Here is a 17,093-nt window from a genome sequence, read left to right on the forward strand (position 1 = left end):
TAATTTTGAATGTATTAGCCCTATGTCTTTTGGAAATAATTTATCATCTTTATATGAAACATGAATAATAGCACTGACTATATATGCATATGATGCATCATATAATGTGTATTTTCACCTTTTATCTGAAATACATCTGGTTAAATGATTGCAGTTACTAAAATGATCATTATTTCTTTGGATGTAATAGTACATTTCAATGGGAATCTGAAAAACATGAATTCTATACCTACCACTGATATTGGAACATGTATGACATGGCATATAAATATGATGAAAATTGGACAGTAACTTCAGAGGAATTTAGTTTATTTGGGGAGAAAATAAAGAAAAACAAAGACAGGACTATAGTGAGAATTCACTATTTTCAATACATTGTAAATATAATCTGTTTATAAATGCTCATTCAGAACCAAACTAATTACATAAAAATAGAAACAATCCAATTACATAAGAACCCTTTGAGTTTTCCAAAGAATAACTTTGCTGAGAAACTCATCTTTGTTTAGTTTATATCAAGTAACAAAGGATAGAGAGTTCCGAAGTACCTGTTGAGTTCAGTTTTCTGTGGTCTTTAGTTGTCTTGGGTTTAGTTAAGTTATCTACCATGAGACTGAGTCTCATAAAAAAGCACTTATTTTTTTTGCACTAAAACATCACTTTAATGTATTTAAAAATATATTTATTTAAACACTGTGCTTAGAATATTGTTCATAATACAGTTTTTCCCACAGATAAAGTTTTTCATGATTAAATTACAGCCATACAATATACAACTTTCACCAGTGCACATTTCCTGCCACCAAAGTCTCCAGTTTTCCTCTCACCTTCCACTGATACCTTTTTCCCTCCTACCCACCTCATCCCAGCCTGCCTCTGGGGCAAGCATTTTACTTCACTCTCTTTCCCCCCCTCTCTTTTTTTGACATTGTGGTTTATACTACTGTTAATGAAATGGTGCTATGCATATTACTTTATTCCCTTTCAGCATCCACTTTTTGTCCAAAGTGATTAGTTCCAACTATCACTTTCATAGTAGACTTTATTCTACTCTAACTGAACTCTGCTCTGTGGCAGGCTTCCAACAATAGAGATGACCAGTTCATGGTTGGAAGCTTGCCACAAAAAAAATGCAATTCATGTTTTTTGATTCATAAACTTTTATTTTCTTCCCTGGGACAAATTATCTCATTTTATCCTCACACTGATTTTTTCCCCATAAATTTGAAGTAAATGCCAATTTGCCTTTGTACCACCTCCTTTCTTTTATGAAGCACATCTTAAATGTGCTTTAATTCTCCTCTATCATGCCAACAAGGCACTATTCTTTAATAGGGCCATTGCCAGTGGAATTCAGGACCACTTTCAGCTATGCTCAATCCAATGTTGTGTTCCAGATTGTTTAGTTCTCTAGCCCAATGATTACTGACGCTCTGGTCCTCTGAATTGCGGATGAAGAAGTGAGGCAATTTCATGGTATTATTTGCAAAACATCTTAAGAATATAATGTCTTCTATAGCCACAAAAAAAGGGCTTAGGTTTTTGATATTGCAAATAATACCATAAAACATAGTAGCTTGATGGGAAAAATAACAATTTATTTACTAGAAAAGATGCTGGAATTAAAGTCAATTTTACAGTTTTACAATTATAAAATGAAACAATTCCCTGAGCTTTTGTTGACAATAAACTAAGGAAAATAAAGTGGTTTGATACCTTTAATGACCATCTTCTGACATTTTATAGAAATGTTTAAATCTTTAATTAAAAATGAGTGAATTATCAGTGAAAATTCATATCATTTGAGAATTGATGATGAAGAAATTATGCAGAAGGTATTTTTAATGTTTACTTTGAAAGTATGTTTAAAATAAAATAATTTGACCTTTTAAACTGTTTTTTATGCTACTCTGAGCAGATGATGTGTCAGTGCTTTGTGAGTATGTTTATGCGATTTAATTATTGTCTTTTAATTACATTCAGGATCTGAAAGTCAAACTCAAAAGAAGGATTGGGTATGGGGCTCCCAAGAGTTGTTACTCAGGAGGTCCGGGGTTATCTCCTGGGAATTCTTGGCTAGTTGAACTGTATTTCAATGCATAGGTCACATACTGTGGTGTTTAGGCTTATGGTTCTGGGGACTACTGAGACAGCACTAGAAGGTCTTTAGGGTCACAAATAGAAGTGCTCAGGTATCCTTATCATTAAAATGGGAATATTAGTAGAAACAATTTTAGAAGGTACATTGTAATAGTAATTGCATAGTTATATAGAAATTATACAGTATACATATTAACATTAAACTTAAACTCTATTATTTTGTAGGTCTTATTTTCCTAACTACAAGTTACATATCTCTAAGAATTATTAGACAACATTGTCTTAATGAATAATTTTTTCTCTTGTATAATTATACTATAATCTATTTGATTGTGTCAATATTTTCATTTTAAAAACTGCACTGAGTGCTCACTTTGGCAGCACACATACTAAAATTGGAACTATACAGAGAAGATTAGTATGGCCCCTGCGCAAGGATGACACGCAAATTTGTGAAGCATTCCATATTTTTTGATGACCCCTACTGTCTCTGACCTTCCCATGTCAGGGGACCATTTCCCCTCCTCGTCCTTCACAGTAGTTAAGAAATAAATAGTCAGACTTTCCTGGCAAAAAAAAAAAAACACACACACACACACACACAAAAAGCACACACACAAAAACAAAAACAAAAATAAAACAGCACTGAAAAAATACTTTGAATTTCTTCACACTTCTATTTACTTTGTTAGAATAAATTCATAGACATAGAATTTATCATTTTAAAATAAGCTTTCTAATGGAATAATATAACATTTTGATAAAATATTCTATATTATTTTCATAGAAAGATTGAACTAATTTGCATATTTACCTCCACTTTCTCCCTAAAGTCCCACTTACTTTTAAAAATGCTTTGAAAGTTATAGTCTCTTGATAGAACAAATGACAGGCGGTCAATATCTTAGAGCAGTGAAAGAATAGTTAATTCAAGCTTATGATAAAGAGATCATAAATAAAAGGGGAATTTCAAAATAAGTTGTAGAGTAAATGCAAATGTTAAAAAAATCATAGTGTAAATATTTTTTAATAGCCCAAAGACGGTCTTATGCCAGAAAACTTCAGGGGTAAGGTCTCCTTGTATTTAGGCGAAAGCTTTTCCTTTCCATTTCCCCCATATTTTGCTGGGCATATGCAAATAACAATTGCCACTGAAATTTTTTTAAACTCATCCTTAAAAAAAAAACAAAGCAAAGAACTTATTAAATTTTCTACTAGTGCTTTAATGAGTTCATTGGTTATTCAATAATTTTCAAAAATATACTTGATACTGAGCTTTTTCTTCTTTCCTTTCTCTTCCATCTCTTAAATTTTTCTTTCAATTTTCTATTTTTTAAAATCATGTTGCTTTTGGTCTTCCTAAAACATATGTATTATGATCAGTTATATCAACTATGTGATGCATTTTCTTTAAATAACTTAAAAAGTGAATTAACAGAAAATAATGAATCTAGATGGTTCTAAAATGTGCATTACCTAAGAAATGATATAAAGTTCAATTTAAGAAATAATTCTCATTTTTGCATGTAAGGATAGTAATATTGCAACATATTTTGCTATACAAGTAATTTTTGTTATTATGGTGAAATATAATCTGTATTTTAAATGGTAACCTGTATATAAACGGAATTTCAGAAGCTTTTTTTTGGGGGGGGCGGGTCACACCTGGCAGCGCTCAGGGGTTACTTCTGGCTCTATGCTCAGAAATCATTCCTAGCAGGCTCAGGGGACCATATGGGATGCCGGGATTCAAACCAAAGACTTTCTGCATGAAAGGCAAACACCTTATTTCTATGCTATCTCTCAGTCCCCTAATTTCACTTGGTTTTTTTTTTTTTTTTGGTTTTTGGGTCACACCCAGCAGCGATCAGGGGTTACTCCTGGCTCTACACTTAGAAATTTCTCCTGGCAGGCTCGGGGGACCATATGGAATGCTGGGGTTCGAAACACCATCCTTCTGCATGCAAGGCAAATGCCTTACCTCCAACCTATCTCTTCGTCCCCCGAATTTTAGTTTTTAACTGAAAAATTATCTTTTATTTCATTGTTTAAGAAGCAAGCCAGAAGTTTTATTTAAGCAAGATCCTATTCACTATGTTTTAATTATTTGAAACTTCCTACCTTGCTTTAAAAATATTTTTCAATACAGAAATATCAAATAGCAGATTTCGGAAAAGGAATTATCCAGTTCAAACTCTTTGGACTAGATGTCATTGTATCCCATAGCTTAATACTGTGAATGCACTGTTTATACTGAGAGTCAATTGGGCATAATAGCTCCCAGCAATTATTTTGTTAGATCATTATTTCAAAGTGTTGATCTATTTAGTGACAGAAGATTAAATACAAACATTTTTTTATGAGAGGCTGATGAATCAATCCTATAGCATAAACCTGAGGACTAGTGTGTGTGTATATATATATATATATATATAGCATAAACCTGAGGACTGAGGTGTATATATAGCCATACTGACATCTAAGGAGGGTACTGTGGTCCAGAACCCCTTGATAGTAACAAGGTATTTGAGGAAAATCTTAAATAAGATTGACTCTCTTTAGACATGTTTCTGTATCTTTACCTAGTTTGTTAGCAGGGAATAGTGGAAGTTCGTGGGGTGAGTTGACAGACTAGAGATAATCTTTACAACCTTAATAATTAGTTTGCTACAGATATTTAGGGCAGCGATTTTTATCTATGGTTAGTTATTCTTGAACACTGAGGGACAGGCACAGATCCCTAACTTTTCACCAAAATTAAGCTGGCTGCCAGCATACTTCTGTGGTCTTTATTTATCTATTTCTGTGTCCTCAAGCTTGGACAAATGAAAGCAATATTTTTATTTTAGACAATGTTTTTATTTTATTTTCTACAATAAAACTCTTGTTTTTGTTTAACAAGATGCAAGTGAAGCACTAGGCAATATCTCATTTTATTGTAAGAAAATATTTACGACAGATAATGTAATCTGAGAGTAATAGGAATGAGGTGACTGTGATAAAAATAAAAATTTAATGCCCATAGTGATTCAAGATCAGAAGTAAAAGCAATCATTTATATCCTTCATTAAAAGGGACAGAATACACATACTCATTGTAGAAATAATCGTAACTCCTTCATAAAATGGGTGATAGATTCAATCTGCTTCACAGAAGGCAGATTTTGTTAGCTATTTACCCCTCATTAAGGATGATTGTAATAGCATGACTCAAGTTTCTTTTCTAGTTGATTACTTTGATAAATTATCAGAGATTTCTTCCTATACCTTACCATGGGCCATAGATTTTAGTTACCAATATTGCAAATGTAATTCATTTTGAAATTTAAGATATTATAATACCTATGGATTAAGACACCTATGAATTTAGGATAATATAAGGTACTCCAAGAAAGATAGAAATCTCGTTATTAAAACTTTTTCAAAAAATATATTTAAAATTTTTAATAGTTGAATTTAAAATAAATTTTAAATTATTATCTTAAAATCATTAAAATTATTTAATTAAATGATAATCAAGAGGCCTTGGGATTCTATCTGAGAATTCTTAGACAAATATGCAGCAGTTAATGTAAGGGTCAAAGAATGCTGTTTTGCTTGGATTAATTTTATTTCTAGGAATTATACAGTGATGGTGTCCAGAGGTCTCCAGGCCTTCTCCCACTCATGTTCTGGGACCAGGAGGCACCAGGCATAGAAGTACTGATTTCAAGCAAGACATGCAAATTCCTATATTATTTATAGCTGTGGCCTCCTAATAGTTTTTGTTGTGTGATTAAAAAACTATTTGTATCCTCATTTAAAAGTTTAAATGGCTTAAAATTTATAACATTACATATTGTAGAAATGGTGTCTTATTTGTAGACAATGATTAATAACCTCTTAGTTTCAACTATCTTATGCTAATAAAATAAATTTTCACAACTTTATTATGCTAATAAGCAGTATGAGCAGTATATAATAAGCAGTATAGGCTTATGCTAATTAGTATAAGCAGAAAATGACAACCCTTTGAGTTTTTAGGGAGGTAATGATTAATGGAATGTAAGCAGGCATTGTAATTATAGCCCCTAAATCACACCAAAGTGATATATCAATGGTATTATGCTCAGTTTCCAAGGTTAAAATTTGCTATGAAATAAATTAGTCTTTTTTTTAACCAAAAGAAAAGTAAAATTTAAAGGAATATTTTTTTAAAAATTGAAATAGTTTTCTCCTCCCTGCCAAGTACCAAAACTAATGTAATCTATATAACAACACTATGTATTTGATCAATGATGGCTATTTATGTATGATAATGATTCTACAATGAAGCAAATTGGGAGAGTTCTGGGTACATCCTTTGCATATGGAGAACAGAATTTAACCCCCAGCATCACGTGGTCCCTTGAGCACAACAAGGAGCTGTCCCCTAGCTCAGAGCTGAAAGTAATTTCTGAGCACTGTTGGAGATTCCTTCCCTACAAAACTGTACCAATAAATTAATTCACTCGATACAACATAAAGAATTATCAGATGTGGCCTATGACAGTTATCATTCTTATCCTGTAATTTTATATTTAAGTCCCTATTATATATCAATATTGGGGCTAAAGCAATCTATGATAGTCCTTTGTTGTTTTGATAAAGTTGAGTTTTAGTATAACCATGGGATAGTTAGTATATTGCTATAAAACAATACATAGTGTAAAGAGAAATATACAATAGAAAAATACAATTGGAACAGCTTTTTAACTAATGTTTTTAAAACACAAGACAAGTATTCAGAGTGTTGAGAATTGCATGGGAGAGGATGAATTTGAATAGCTATTTATATCAGCGCTATCATCTAAAAATGTTAAAGTATACATTGATTCATGTTAAGAAAAATGAATTTTAGTCTTTATTAGTGAGATAGCCTGAAGAAAACATTTAAGTTTAGCTACATAACTTCAGAGAAATATGCCAAGAATTTGAAAATATCTCAATGATAAAATAAGTTTTCTAATTTTATGGTCAAAAAGCAACTTATTAAAGTTTAGTTGTTATTGGGAAAATTTGAAATTTTTGTTTTATTTTTCTGACCACAGGTAAATGTTGTTTACATATTTCTTACTTTGGGTTAGATAGAAATTTATTTAATTTTGACAATATTCTTTTAACAATATGTCTTAATTTTTCATTTGTAAAAAGGATAAAGTACTATTAAGTTGACAAGTGCTTTTAGCTTATAGACTTATTTTTTTGTTTTATTATTGGCTAGCTTTCCATTTAAAATTATAGACATATTTTATTTTCAGAAGACATTTGTGTGTTGGAGAGCTAATACAGACATTAAGCCAGATTACAGCGTATAATGCCCTGAGCACCATAGGACTGATCCTTGAATTCAGAGCCAGGAATAAACCTTGGGCATCACTTAGTTTTAACCACCCCCAAACAAAACAAAACAAAAAATTAAATTATAAAAGGGACAGTATCTCCTTATAAACTTCCATTAAATAATAAATTACTTTGTTAGAGTTTGAAAAATTCTTCAGAAAATGCTTGCGAATTTTTGAAAAATAAAGCAATTTATACAGTTAGAAGTTTCTTTTTGACAAACAGTGTGTTTTAGGAAGGAAGGATGCTTTGCTAAAACATCTTACTGCTATAGTCTGTTTTAGTTATTTTAATGTGTTGCCAGCAACCAAAGTTGTCTTTTGTTTCCAAAATTGTGATTATCAAGTAGGAACATCAATCCCCAACAATTTTTTCTCCTTATTTGATAGATCAGTTATTAAGAATACTTAACACATTTTAAATAAGCCTCTGATTTAGTTTTCTCATCAATGGTATTCAATTCACCCTGAAATTAATGTAAATTAATTTTTAATTAAGCATTTAGTTAAGCAATTTACCCTGGAAGCTTTGTGAAGATGTAGTGAGCAAAAATATAAATATAAGACGTTTCTTTTCCTTTTTTCTGTTCCTTTATTTTTATTGTGGTGCTGAATTTCCATTATTTTTTATTTTTTCTCAATGTGCCTCAATCACTCTTATGGCTAGAGTTGTCATATACTGATAAGACTATTCAAAGTCATTCAGTTTATCCATACTATGGCTTATCTAAATCTTACTTCATAAATAAATTATTTTTTCTTTGAAATAAAAATGCATAAATGCTTTGTACTTACCACTCCAGGAAGTAAAAATTACACTTATGCTCATCAGCCCTTGTGCTCCCCTGGAAGGTAATGTTACTGATTTTGTTCCAAATTTGAATTCAATGGATTTAGACTATACACTAACTCTCGTGTTGTTATTTATTTATTTATTTTTGTCATTTTTCCCAATATAATGTCATTTTGTAGGCAACAAAGGGCTTATAATAGGCTCAGATCCCTAGTGACTGTGGGCGCACAGTGGATTGATCATAGTAGCCCTGACAACAATCAAAGGTCTTATGTTAAATTCAAACTCATGGTGAGTGCGGGTGATATAGTGGACTGGTGAAAGCAGCTCCAACAACAAAGAAAATTGTTGACATCCATCCACATAGGTCAGAGGCCAAGCAAGTAGAGGCATACAAAGCCATAAAAACTCCCCTTAGACCTTTGTGGCACTGGGGTAGACTGAGAGTGAGAGTGACAAAGAAAAGAAATATCTTGAGGCCACAAAGAATCAGGTAAAGCAGTGAAAAACCCCAATATGTCTTTTGAGTGAAGACTGCAATTTGCAAACCAAATCAGTATTACTAACCTGTATAACCTCTTTGAAATGGATTTCAGAGTGGAAATGCTTAGGAAATTGCTCAAAGAAGCAATGAAATAAACTGTCAATAAAACATAAGAGAATGGGAAAGCAGAAATGAGAAAAATACAAACAAAAATATCAGAACTGTAAAAACTTGATAATCAAACTGAAAGATTCATTGAAAGACATTATCAACAGAGTAACAGCTGCTGAGGACCAAATCATTTCAAAGATGAAGTGAAGAAAACCTCCAAACAATAGAAGATGAAATAAAGCCTCAAAATAAATGAACAATATAAATTTGGGATGAATTCAATAGAACCAACATAAGAATAATTTAGGTCCTAGCAAGCCAGAGATAAAATTGCTATGAAGAAGCAACAGTTAAAATATCACTGCTAAAAAGTTCCCACAGCTAATGGGTGCATGCACCCACATCCTGGGCACCTGAAGAGTACCAGATGAAAGAAATCCAATAAAAAAATACAGTATGGCATATGCTAGTCACAATAATGGAAACGATAGATAGAAACATACAAAGGAAAATCCTTAAGGTTTATCACATGCAGATATCACATGCAGAATTATCACATGCATCCTCTAGGCCCAAAGGCAGTGTTGAGATACAGTGAAAAAAATTCAACAAAATTAATGCATCACTAAGAATGATTTGCACTGCTAGACTCTCATTCAGATTTGAAGGAAGGAACACAGTTGCATGGGTAATCAACAGGTTAGGAGCTTTACAGATTCAAAAACACCTTAAAAAACTAAAGGGAAAACTTTAAAGCAAGACAAACCTCACAAACACGCCAAACCTCTATAAACAGATGGCACAAAATTCCATCAGAATAATCTTTCTTAATGTCAATGGACTAAACACACTGATTAAGAGGCAGAGATGGGAAAATGGAAAATTGAACCCAACATTATACAGTCTGCAGGAAACATAATTATTCAGAGCAAATACAGATTCAAAGTCAAAGGTTGGAAGACAATCCTTCAAGCAAATAATTCCCTTTAAAAGGCTGGGATGGTTATACTAATATGAGATGACACAAACTTCAGGCTCAAAAATGTTATAAGAAACAGAGAGGGCCACTTCTTAATAATCAAGTGATATATACATAAGAAAGAAATCACACTCCTAAACATGCAAACATCCAATGATGGACCAGAAAAATATTTAAAACAACTGCTAATAGGATTAAAGAAAACAACAATAACACAATATTGGTGAGAGATTTCAACATTGCTCAGTCACTTCTTGATATATCATCCAACTAAAATGTAATAAGAATATACTAGTTTTAAAAGAAGAAATGGAAGATATATGATTAGTAGATATATTTAGATCTTTTCACCCCCAAAAGATGAGTACACATTCATCTCCAAGCATATGTAACATTCTCTAAGACAGACCACATGCTGGCCTACAAAAGATACCTCCATAAAATAAAGAGGATAGAAATTGTATTTACTATCTTCTCTGATCATGATGCACTGAAAATAAAAGCGAATTACAAACAGAAACAGCGAAATAACTTTAAAACCTGCATATCAAACAGCTCAATACTGAAAAATCAGTGGGTTAGAGAGGAAATTGAATGATTCCTAGAAACAAATGCAAATGAGGACATAAACTATCAGAATTTATTGGACCAGCGAAAGCCATTTATAAGAAAATTAATAGCTTCACAAGCATTCATCAGGTAGGAAAAAGGGCTCTATATAAATAACTTGACTGCACAGCTTAAAACATTGGAAAATTGCCAAGAAAATGAGCCAAAATCTGGCAGGAGGAAAGAAAGAATAAAATTTAGAGCAGAATCTAATGAACTGGAAACCCCAAAACATTCTAAAAGTTCAATGAAAGCAAGACGTTATTCTTTGAAAAATTAAACAAGATTGATAAACCATTAACAAAACTCACAAAGATACCCTAGTAAACTGAACCAGAAATGAATGAAAAAATATCACAAAATATGCCACAGAAATTCAAAGGATAATCAAAGATTACGTTGAAAAACTTTATGCCACAAATGAGTGACCTAGAAGAAATGGATAAATTATTGGACTACTATAAATTCCCAAGTTTGAACCAAGATAATCTGTAATACCTGAATAGACCTATATATTACGATTTTGGAAATTAAAATGGCAATCAAAAGGCTTCCCAAAGACAAAATCCCAGGCCCAAATAGATTCACTAGTGAATTCTTTCAGACCTTGAAAGAAGACTTATTGCCAATTCTTTTTAAGCTCATCCAGGAAGGTAAAGAGACAAAAACACTGCCAAATAGTTTCTATGAAGCTAACATCACCATGATTTAACACATGAAAGTCAATCAACATTATGCACCATAGCAATAAAAGAAAAAATAAAAATTATATGATCATATCAACAAACGCAGAGAAACCATTTGACAACATTCAGCACCCATTCATGTTAAAAAACTCTCAAAAGATAGGGATTAAAGAAACTTTCCTCATATAGTCAAAGACATTAATAAAAACTCCTAGAAAGCATTATATTCAATGATGAAAAGCTAAAATTCTTTAAGATATGGCACAAGACAAGTTGCCCTTATCTTGCCACTTCTATTTAATATAGTACTGGAGGTACTTGCTATAGAAATTAATCAAGAAAAAGTTATCAAGGACATCCAGATAGAAAGAAAAGAAATAAAGCCTTCACTATTTGAGCGTGATATGATACTATACTTAGAAAACCCTAAGGACTCCACAAAAAAAGCTTCTAGAAACAATAGATCTTTACAGTAAAGTGACAGGTTACAATATTAATATGCAAAAGTCCATGGATTTACTATATTCAATAATGAAAGAGAACAAACATGTAAAAAAAGCCCACTCACAATTTTGCCTTGGAAAAATCAAGTGCCCTGTAATTAACTAATGTTGAAAGACCTTTACAAAAAATTGCAAAACACCACATTAAGAAATAAGAGAGGACATGAGGAAATTGAAACAAATCCTCTATTCATTGATCATAAAGATTGATATAATTAAAATAACAATACTTCCCAAATCATAGTACTGATTTAAAGCATTTCCTATAAGTATATCCATGATATTTTAAAAAATAGATCAAATAATTTTGAAATTTATATGGAACAATAAACCCTCATGAATAACTAAAGCAATCTTTGGGAAAAAGAAGATGGGAGAAATCACTTTCCCCAACTTCAAAATGAAGCAGTGAATAGACCTGAATATCTTGCAATAGATCTCCAGGTATATGATAAGTTAATTTTTGAAAAGGAGCAAAAAATATGAAGTTGTACACAGAAATCCTCTTCAAGTGGTTTTGGGAGACCTGATCTGCTTCACGCAAGAAACTAAACTCAGACTCTTTCTGACATCATGCACAAAGATCCAAACAAAATAGATTAAATAGATGCAGGAGCGATAGCTCAGCAGTAGGGCATTTGTCTTGTATGCAGTTGACCCAGGATGGACCTGGGTTTGATTCCTGAAGTCCCATCTGGTCTCCCAAGCCAGGAGTGATTTTTTAACACATAGCCAGGAGTAACCCCTGAGAACCACTGGATATGGTTCAAAAAACCACCCCCCAAACCAAAATAGATTAAATATCTTGATATCACACTGAAATCTTAAGTATATATAGAAAAATATAGACAGGACTTGTTGTGACATTGAAACTATAGGCATCTTCATGGATACAACACCATTTACCAAACAAGTGGAAGCAAAGAAAAACAAATAGGACTACATTAAATTAAGTTGCTTCTACACCTCAAAGGAAATGAGCACCAGAATACAGAGAGCCTTAAAAAACTGGGAGAAACTATTCAGTCAATACTCACCTGGTAAAGGATTAATATTAAGATATATAATGAGCAAGTAGAGCTTAATAAGAAAAAGTATATAGCCCCATCAAAAAATGGGGAGAAAAGATGAACAGACATTTTCTCAAAGAAGTAATATAAATGGTCAAAATGCATATGAAAAAAATGCTTCACATTATTAATCATTAGGGAGATGCCAATTAAAGCTACAAAGCAAAATCACCTCAGATCACAGAGATTGGCACATATCATGAATAAAAGAAAGCAGTGATGGCATGGAAGTGAGGAGAAAAGAACTCTCATTCACTGCTGGTGGGAATGTAGACTGGCCCAGCCATTTTGGAAAAACAATATGGGCATTTTAAAAAAAATATAGAAATTGAGCTTCCATATGACACAGCAACATTACTCCTTGAAATATACCCAGGGGTCCTAAAACACAAAGCAGAAAAGCATCAGCACCCCTATATTCATTGCAGAACAATTCACAATAGCCAGAATCTGAAAACAACCCAACTGCATAAGAACAGATGAGTAGATAAAGGGACAAGTATAGCTACATAATAGATTACTATGTGGTGTTAAGGAAAATGAAGTTATAAAATTTACTTATATATAAGTATATATAAAATAAAATAAAAAAATAAAATATATATTTACTTATATATAAATATATTTACTTATATATATACCTATATATAGGTAGATATGGAGAGTGAAATGAGTCAGAGAGATTGGGATAACAGAATGATTGCACTCATTGTGGGATATAAAAAGCAGTTTGGCAATACTACCCAAAGGCAATAGAGATGATAGACAGAAGGACCAGTCTATGGTACGAAGCTTGCCACAAAGTTAGGGAAGTGCTGTTAGGGTAGAGATGGATCTACTGTGAAAATAGTAATTGAGATTATCACTGCGGACAAGAACTGAGTATTGAAAGGTGATAAAGTGATATAAATGGTACTCTTTCATTACCATATTGCAAACCAGTGTTAAAAAGGGAAAAGAAAAAGAGAGAGAAAAGAAAATGTCTGCCAAAGAAGCAGATGTTGGAGGCAAGGGGTAGGGAGAGCAGGAAGGAAACTGGGGACATTGGTGACTGGAAATGTGCACCGGTGAAGGGATGGGTGTTGGACATTGTATAAATGAAACTCTATCATGAATAACTCTGTAACTGTATATCACGGTGATTGAAAATAAATTAAAAATACTATAGGGGTGCCAGAATGGGTAGGTCATTTCCTTGTAAGCAATCAACCTGGTTTCTATTTTTGGCATACTAGAGCACTACCAATGAGTAATTCCTGAGTGCAGATCCAAGAATCATTCCTGAGCATCACCACAAAATAATAAAAGACCAAAGAGCAAAACCAAATAATAAAATGCCTGTAGTAACTGACATTTTTTGTTTGTTTTGCAGGTGACAATGGCCAACATTGGAATAAATGGAAATCATTCTCTAGAAACTTGTGAAACAATACTTTTTGCTCTTCGAATGGCCACATGGAATCAAATCTTAGATCCCTGGGTGTATATTCTTCTACGGAAGGCTGTCCTTAAGAATCTCTACAAGCTTGCCAGACGCTGCTGTGGAGTACATGTCATCAGCTTACATGCTTGGGAACTTAGCTCCATTAAAAAATCCTTAAAAGTTGCTGCTATTTCAGAGTCATCGGTTGATGAGAAAGTAACTCAGCAAGTACCTAGTCTAATGGGACAGTAAATTAGCATACTATAGGTCAAAACCTAAAAAATTTTGTCAAGATTTTAGTTAACTGGATAAATATAAAGCCTAACTGAAAAATTCAGACATCAGCAAGTAGTTTGGAGGTGCTGTTTTTGGTCAAATTCAACTTTTAAAATTCCTTCAGTTAGCTATCTAATTGCCCTTGTTTAATTGTTTTTGTCAACTGGAGATACAATGAAATGATGCCAGGGAAATCAAACTGAAACAATTTTTGCCTTGTCTGTTATTCATGCTTTTAGAGTGCCTCTGTTGAAGCCTGAAATAATTATATGACATATTTGCCAAAGAACACCTAAAAACTACCTACCTGCACAGTGAAATAGCTATTTTAAGTTCACTGTTATTTACTTGTTCCTTAAAGTCTAGATTAACAGGGAAGAACGTCCTCATGTTATGATTTGACCTATTTTGTTCTGTATTACCTTGTCTTATTCGATGCATGCATGGACATATTGCAAAAGAGTCACTGTGGCTGATTATGACGACTTTCACATACACTAGGTTTGATTGTCAGGTGTTTTCTCTGATAAACCAGAGAAAGATGAGCCCATCCTTGTCACATTTGACAAATATGATTGTTTTTCATTTATTATTATGAAGGTCAATTTTTATTTGAAGGAGATTTGGGGGGAAGAGGAGTCACAAATTTACAGTTTCAACAACACCCTTTGCTCTGAAAATTCTAGTACATCTAGTCACAATAAATAAATTTTTCAGAGAAACAGAATCTACGTTATCACTTACATAGGCAAGTTGCAGTATAAGGCACTTCCACAGAGATAAGTGCAAAGAAAACGAACAACTGTGCTTTACCTTGAGCATCTCTACATCAAGAACAGAAGAAACTATATCTATGTATATGTACATATGCAGCTGTATTTACATATAGATTAAATATTCAAAAACTGAATCTAGTATATTTGTGTTTTCCAATACACACACACACACACACACACACACACACACAACCCAGGAATTTCTATGCATTGTAAGTTCATTGATCTGTAAAATGACATATTCTACAATTAGCCAAGGAATTTGAGGATCTTTATAATGGTTAATCAAAGGATTAATAAATGATCTTCCCAAAATTCACAGTAATGCTTTAGACATTTTTTCTGCATGTTTAGATATTCAAACTTTTGGTGAAGCAAGATAGTTTTATTGAAACTGAATTAGAAAGATGTGAGAAAAGAATATGAGGGAAGTGTATGTTTGAGAGAGAACAGACGTCTCCTGAGTGGAATTAGGCAAGCAAAGACATGGAGAAAAGCAAGTAAGATAGATGTATGAAGGAGAACATGAACTTGAAGAGTCCAAATTTAAAGCATTTTAATAATCTTCGAAATGTCTTGGGTTTATCAGTATCAGGGAAATTTTTTTCATATAACAGGAAAATTTATTTCTGCAACAGAGTTCTTTCTTTTATCAACTAGAATCCATTTTCAAATTAATCTTGCCTAACCTACTGATTTCCTAACTCAAATAAATTTGTTATTTTATTCACAAAGGTGTGATTTTGACAAGTAATTTACATTGGAAGTAGTTGTTATTGTTCATGTTTTTAGAAAAGTATTAAGAATAAATTACAGTAGCTTAAATAATTTCAGTAAATATTTAAAGACAAACATTTCCACCAGTCCTTTTAAAGAAGGGAAGCATACTGGCACATTATATCCATAATTTAAGACCAAAGAATGTTATTCACATAATTTTATTTTTTTCAGATATTAAGAGTATATCATAGGTACATAAATATCATAGATACTTGATTAAACACTTGACAAACTAAGTTACAGACATGATTTCGTTAATTCAGAATTAGCATGGAGTTGAAAAGTTTTGTTGTATTTTTAATTTAAACTAAGAATTATATGTTAAAATACATCTCTATGTTATATGTTTTTAAAAAACACTACCTTGTTTGCTGTTATATAAATGTTCTCATATATTTCAAAGAGCACTTAAACCTCAGAAGAACTTATATAAATGTCTTTCTAAGTTCTATTTCAGAAGAACTTAGAGGATATACTTATTTACATGAGTAATTTTCTGGTGTTCTGTGGGCTGAGGCACAAAAGTTGCAACCTTCCTTTTCATATTGTATAAGATACTGGAGTAAAAAATATATGTGGACAGGTAGTGGTTGGAGGTAAAAATTCTCATTCAGAACTACAAATACCTTCTCAAGAAGACCTAACTATATGGCTGAATTGTTACTCTACTGCATTGCAACTGGCCCTGTTTCTTCACTGAGGAATTAATGTGACATTGCTCAGACATGCAGCATGACCATGTGTGGGAATATATGAACAATGCAGTAGTCATTCTTTATATTCTAAAAAGTCATCTGCATTATTCATCTGAGAGTAGATTTAGGCTAAGTGGATCTTTTGATAATGCTAAATCAAAGTGGTAGACACCATCAAAGCCCGAAAATAATTAGTAAATAGATGAACTTACATGTTTTACACTTTTTAATAAAAAATGAATGAAGCAAAGTGAACACAACTATGTACATACCTAAATTCAGAATTTAATTTCTGTTTTATTGTGTATTACTGTAGCTTTGATGCATATTATGTAATTAATAACAGGGTAAAGAATCCACGAATAATATTCATATGTACATTCAAAGTGGATATGTAATTGTTCAGATTACTAGACATAAAATAGTAAAATAATACAAATAATCTTCAA

At 32.3% G+C, this 17,093-nt stretch overlaps 1 protein-coding gene and 1 non-coding gene across 2 annotated transcripts in view; both read left to right on the forward strand.

The window, feature by feature from the left end:
- The window catches only part of PTGFR (prostaglandin F receptor), a 30,639-nt gene extending 16,270 nt beyond the window's left edge, over positions 1–14,369 (forward strand). Inside the window, 1 exon segment of the mRNA XM_049771479.1 lies at positions 14,067–14,369. Coding sequence (XP_049627436.1) covers positions 14,067–14,369 — 303 coding nt within the window.
- Positions 2,466–2,572, forward strand: LOC126008329 (U6 spliceosomal RNA). Its single transcript, XR_007495665.1, has one exon. It is a non-coding gene; the product is annotated as a U6 spliceosomal RNA (small nuclear RNA).
- Positions 14,370–17,093: the final 2,724 nt, after the last annotated feature.

Source organism: Suncus etruscus, chromosome 4 (assembly GCF_024139225.1).
Source record: "Suncus etruscus isolate mSunEtr1 chromosome 4, mSunEtr1.pri.cur, whole genome shotgun sequence".
NCBI lineage: Eukaryota > Metazoa > Chordata > Mammalia > Eulipotyphla > Soricidae > Suncus > Suncus etruscus.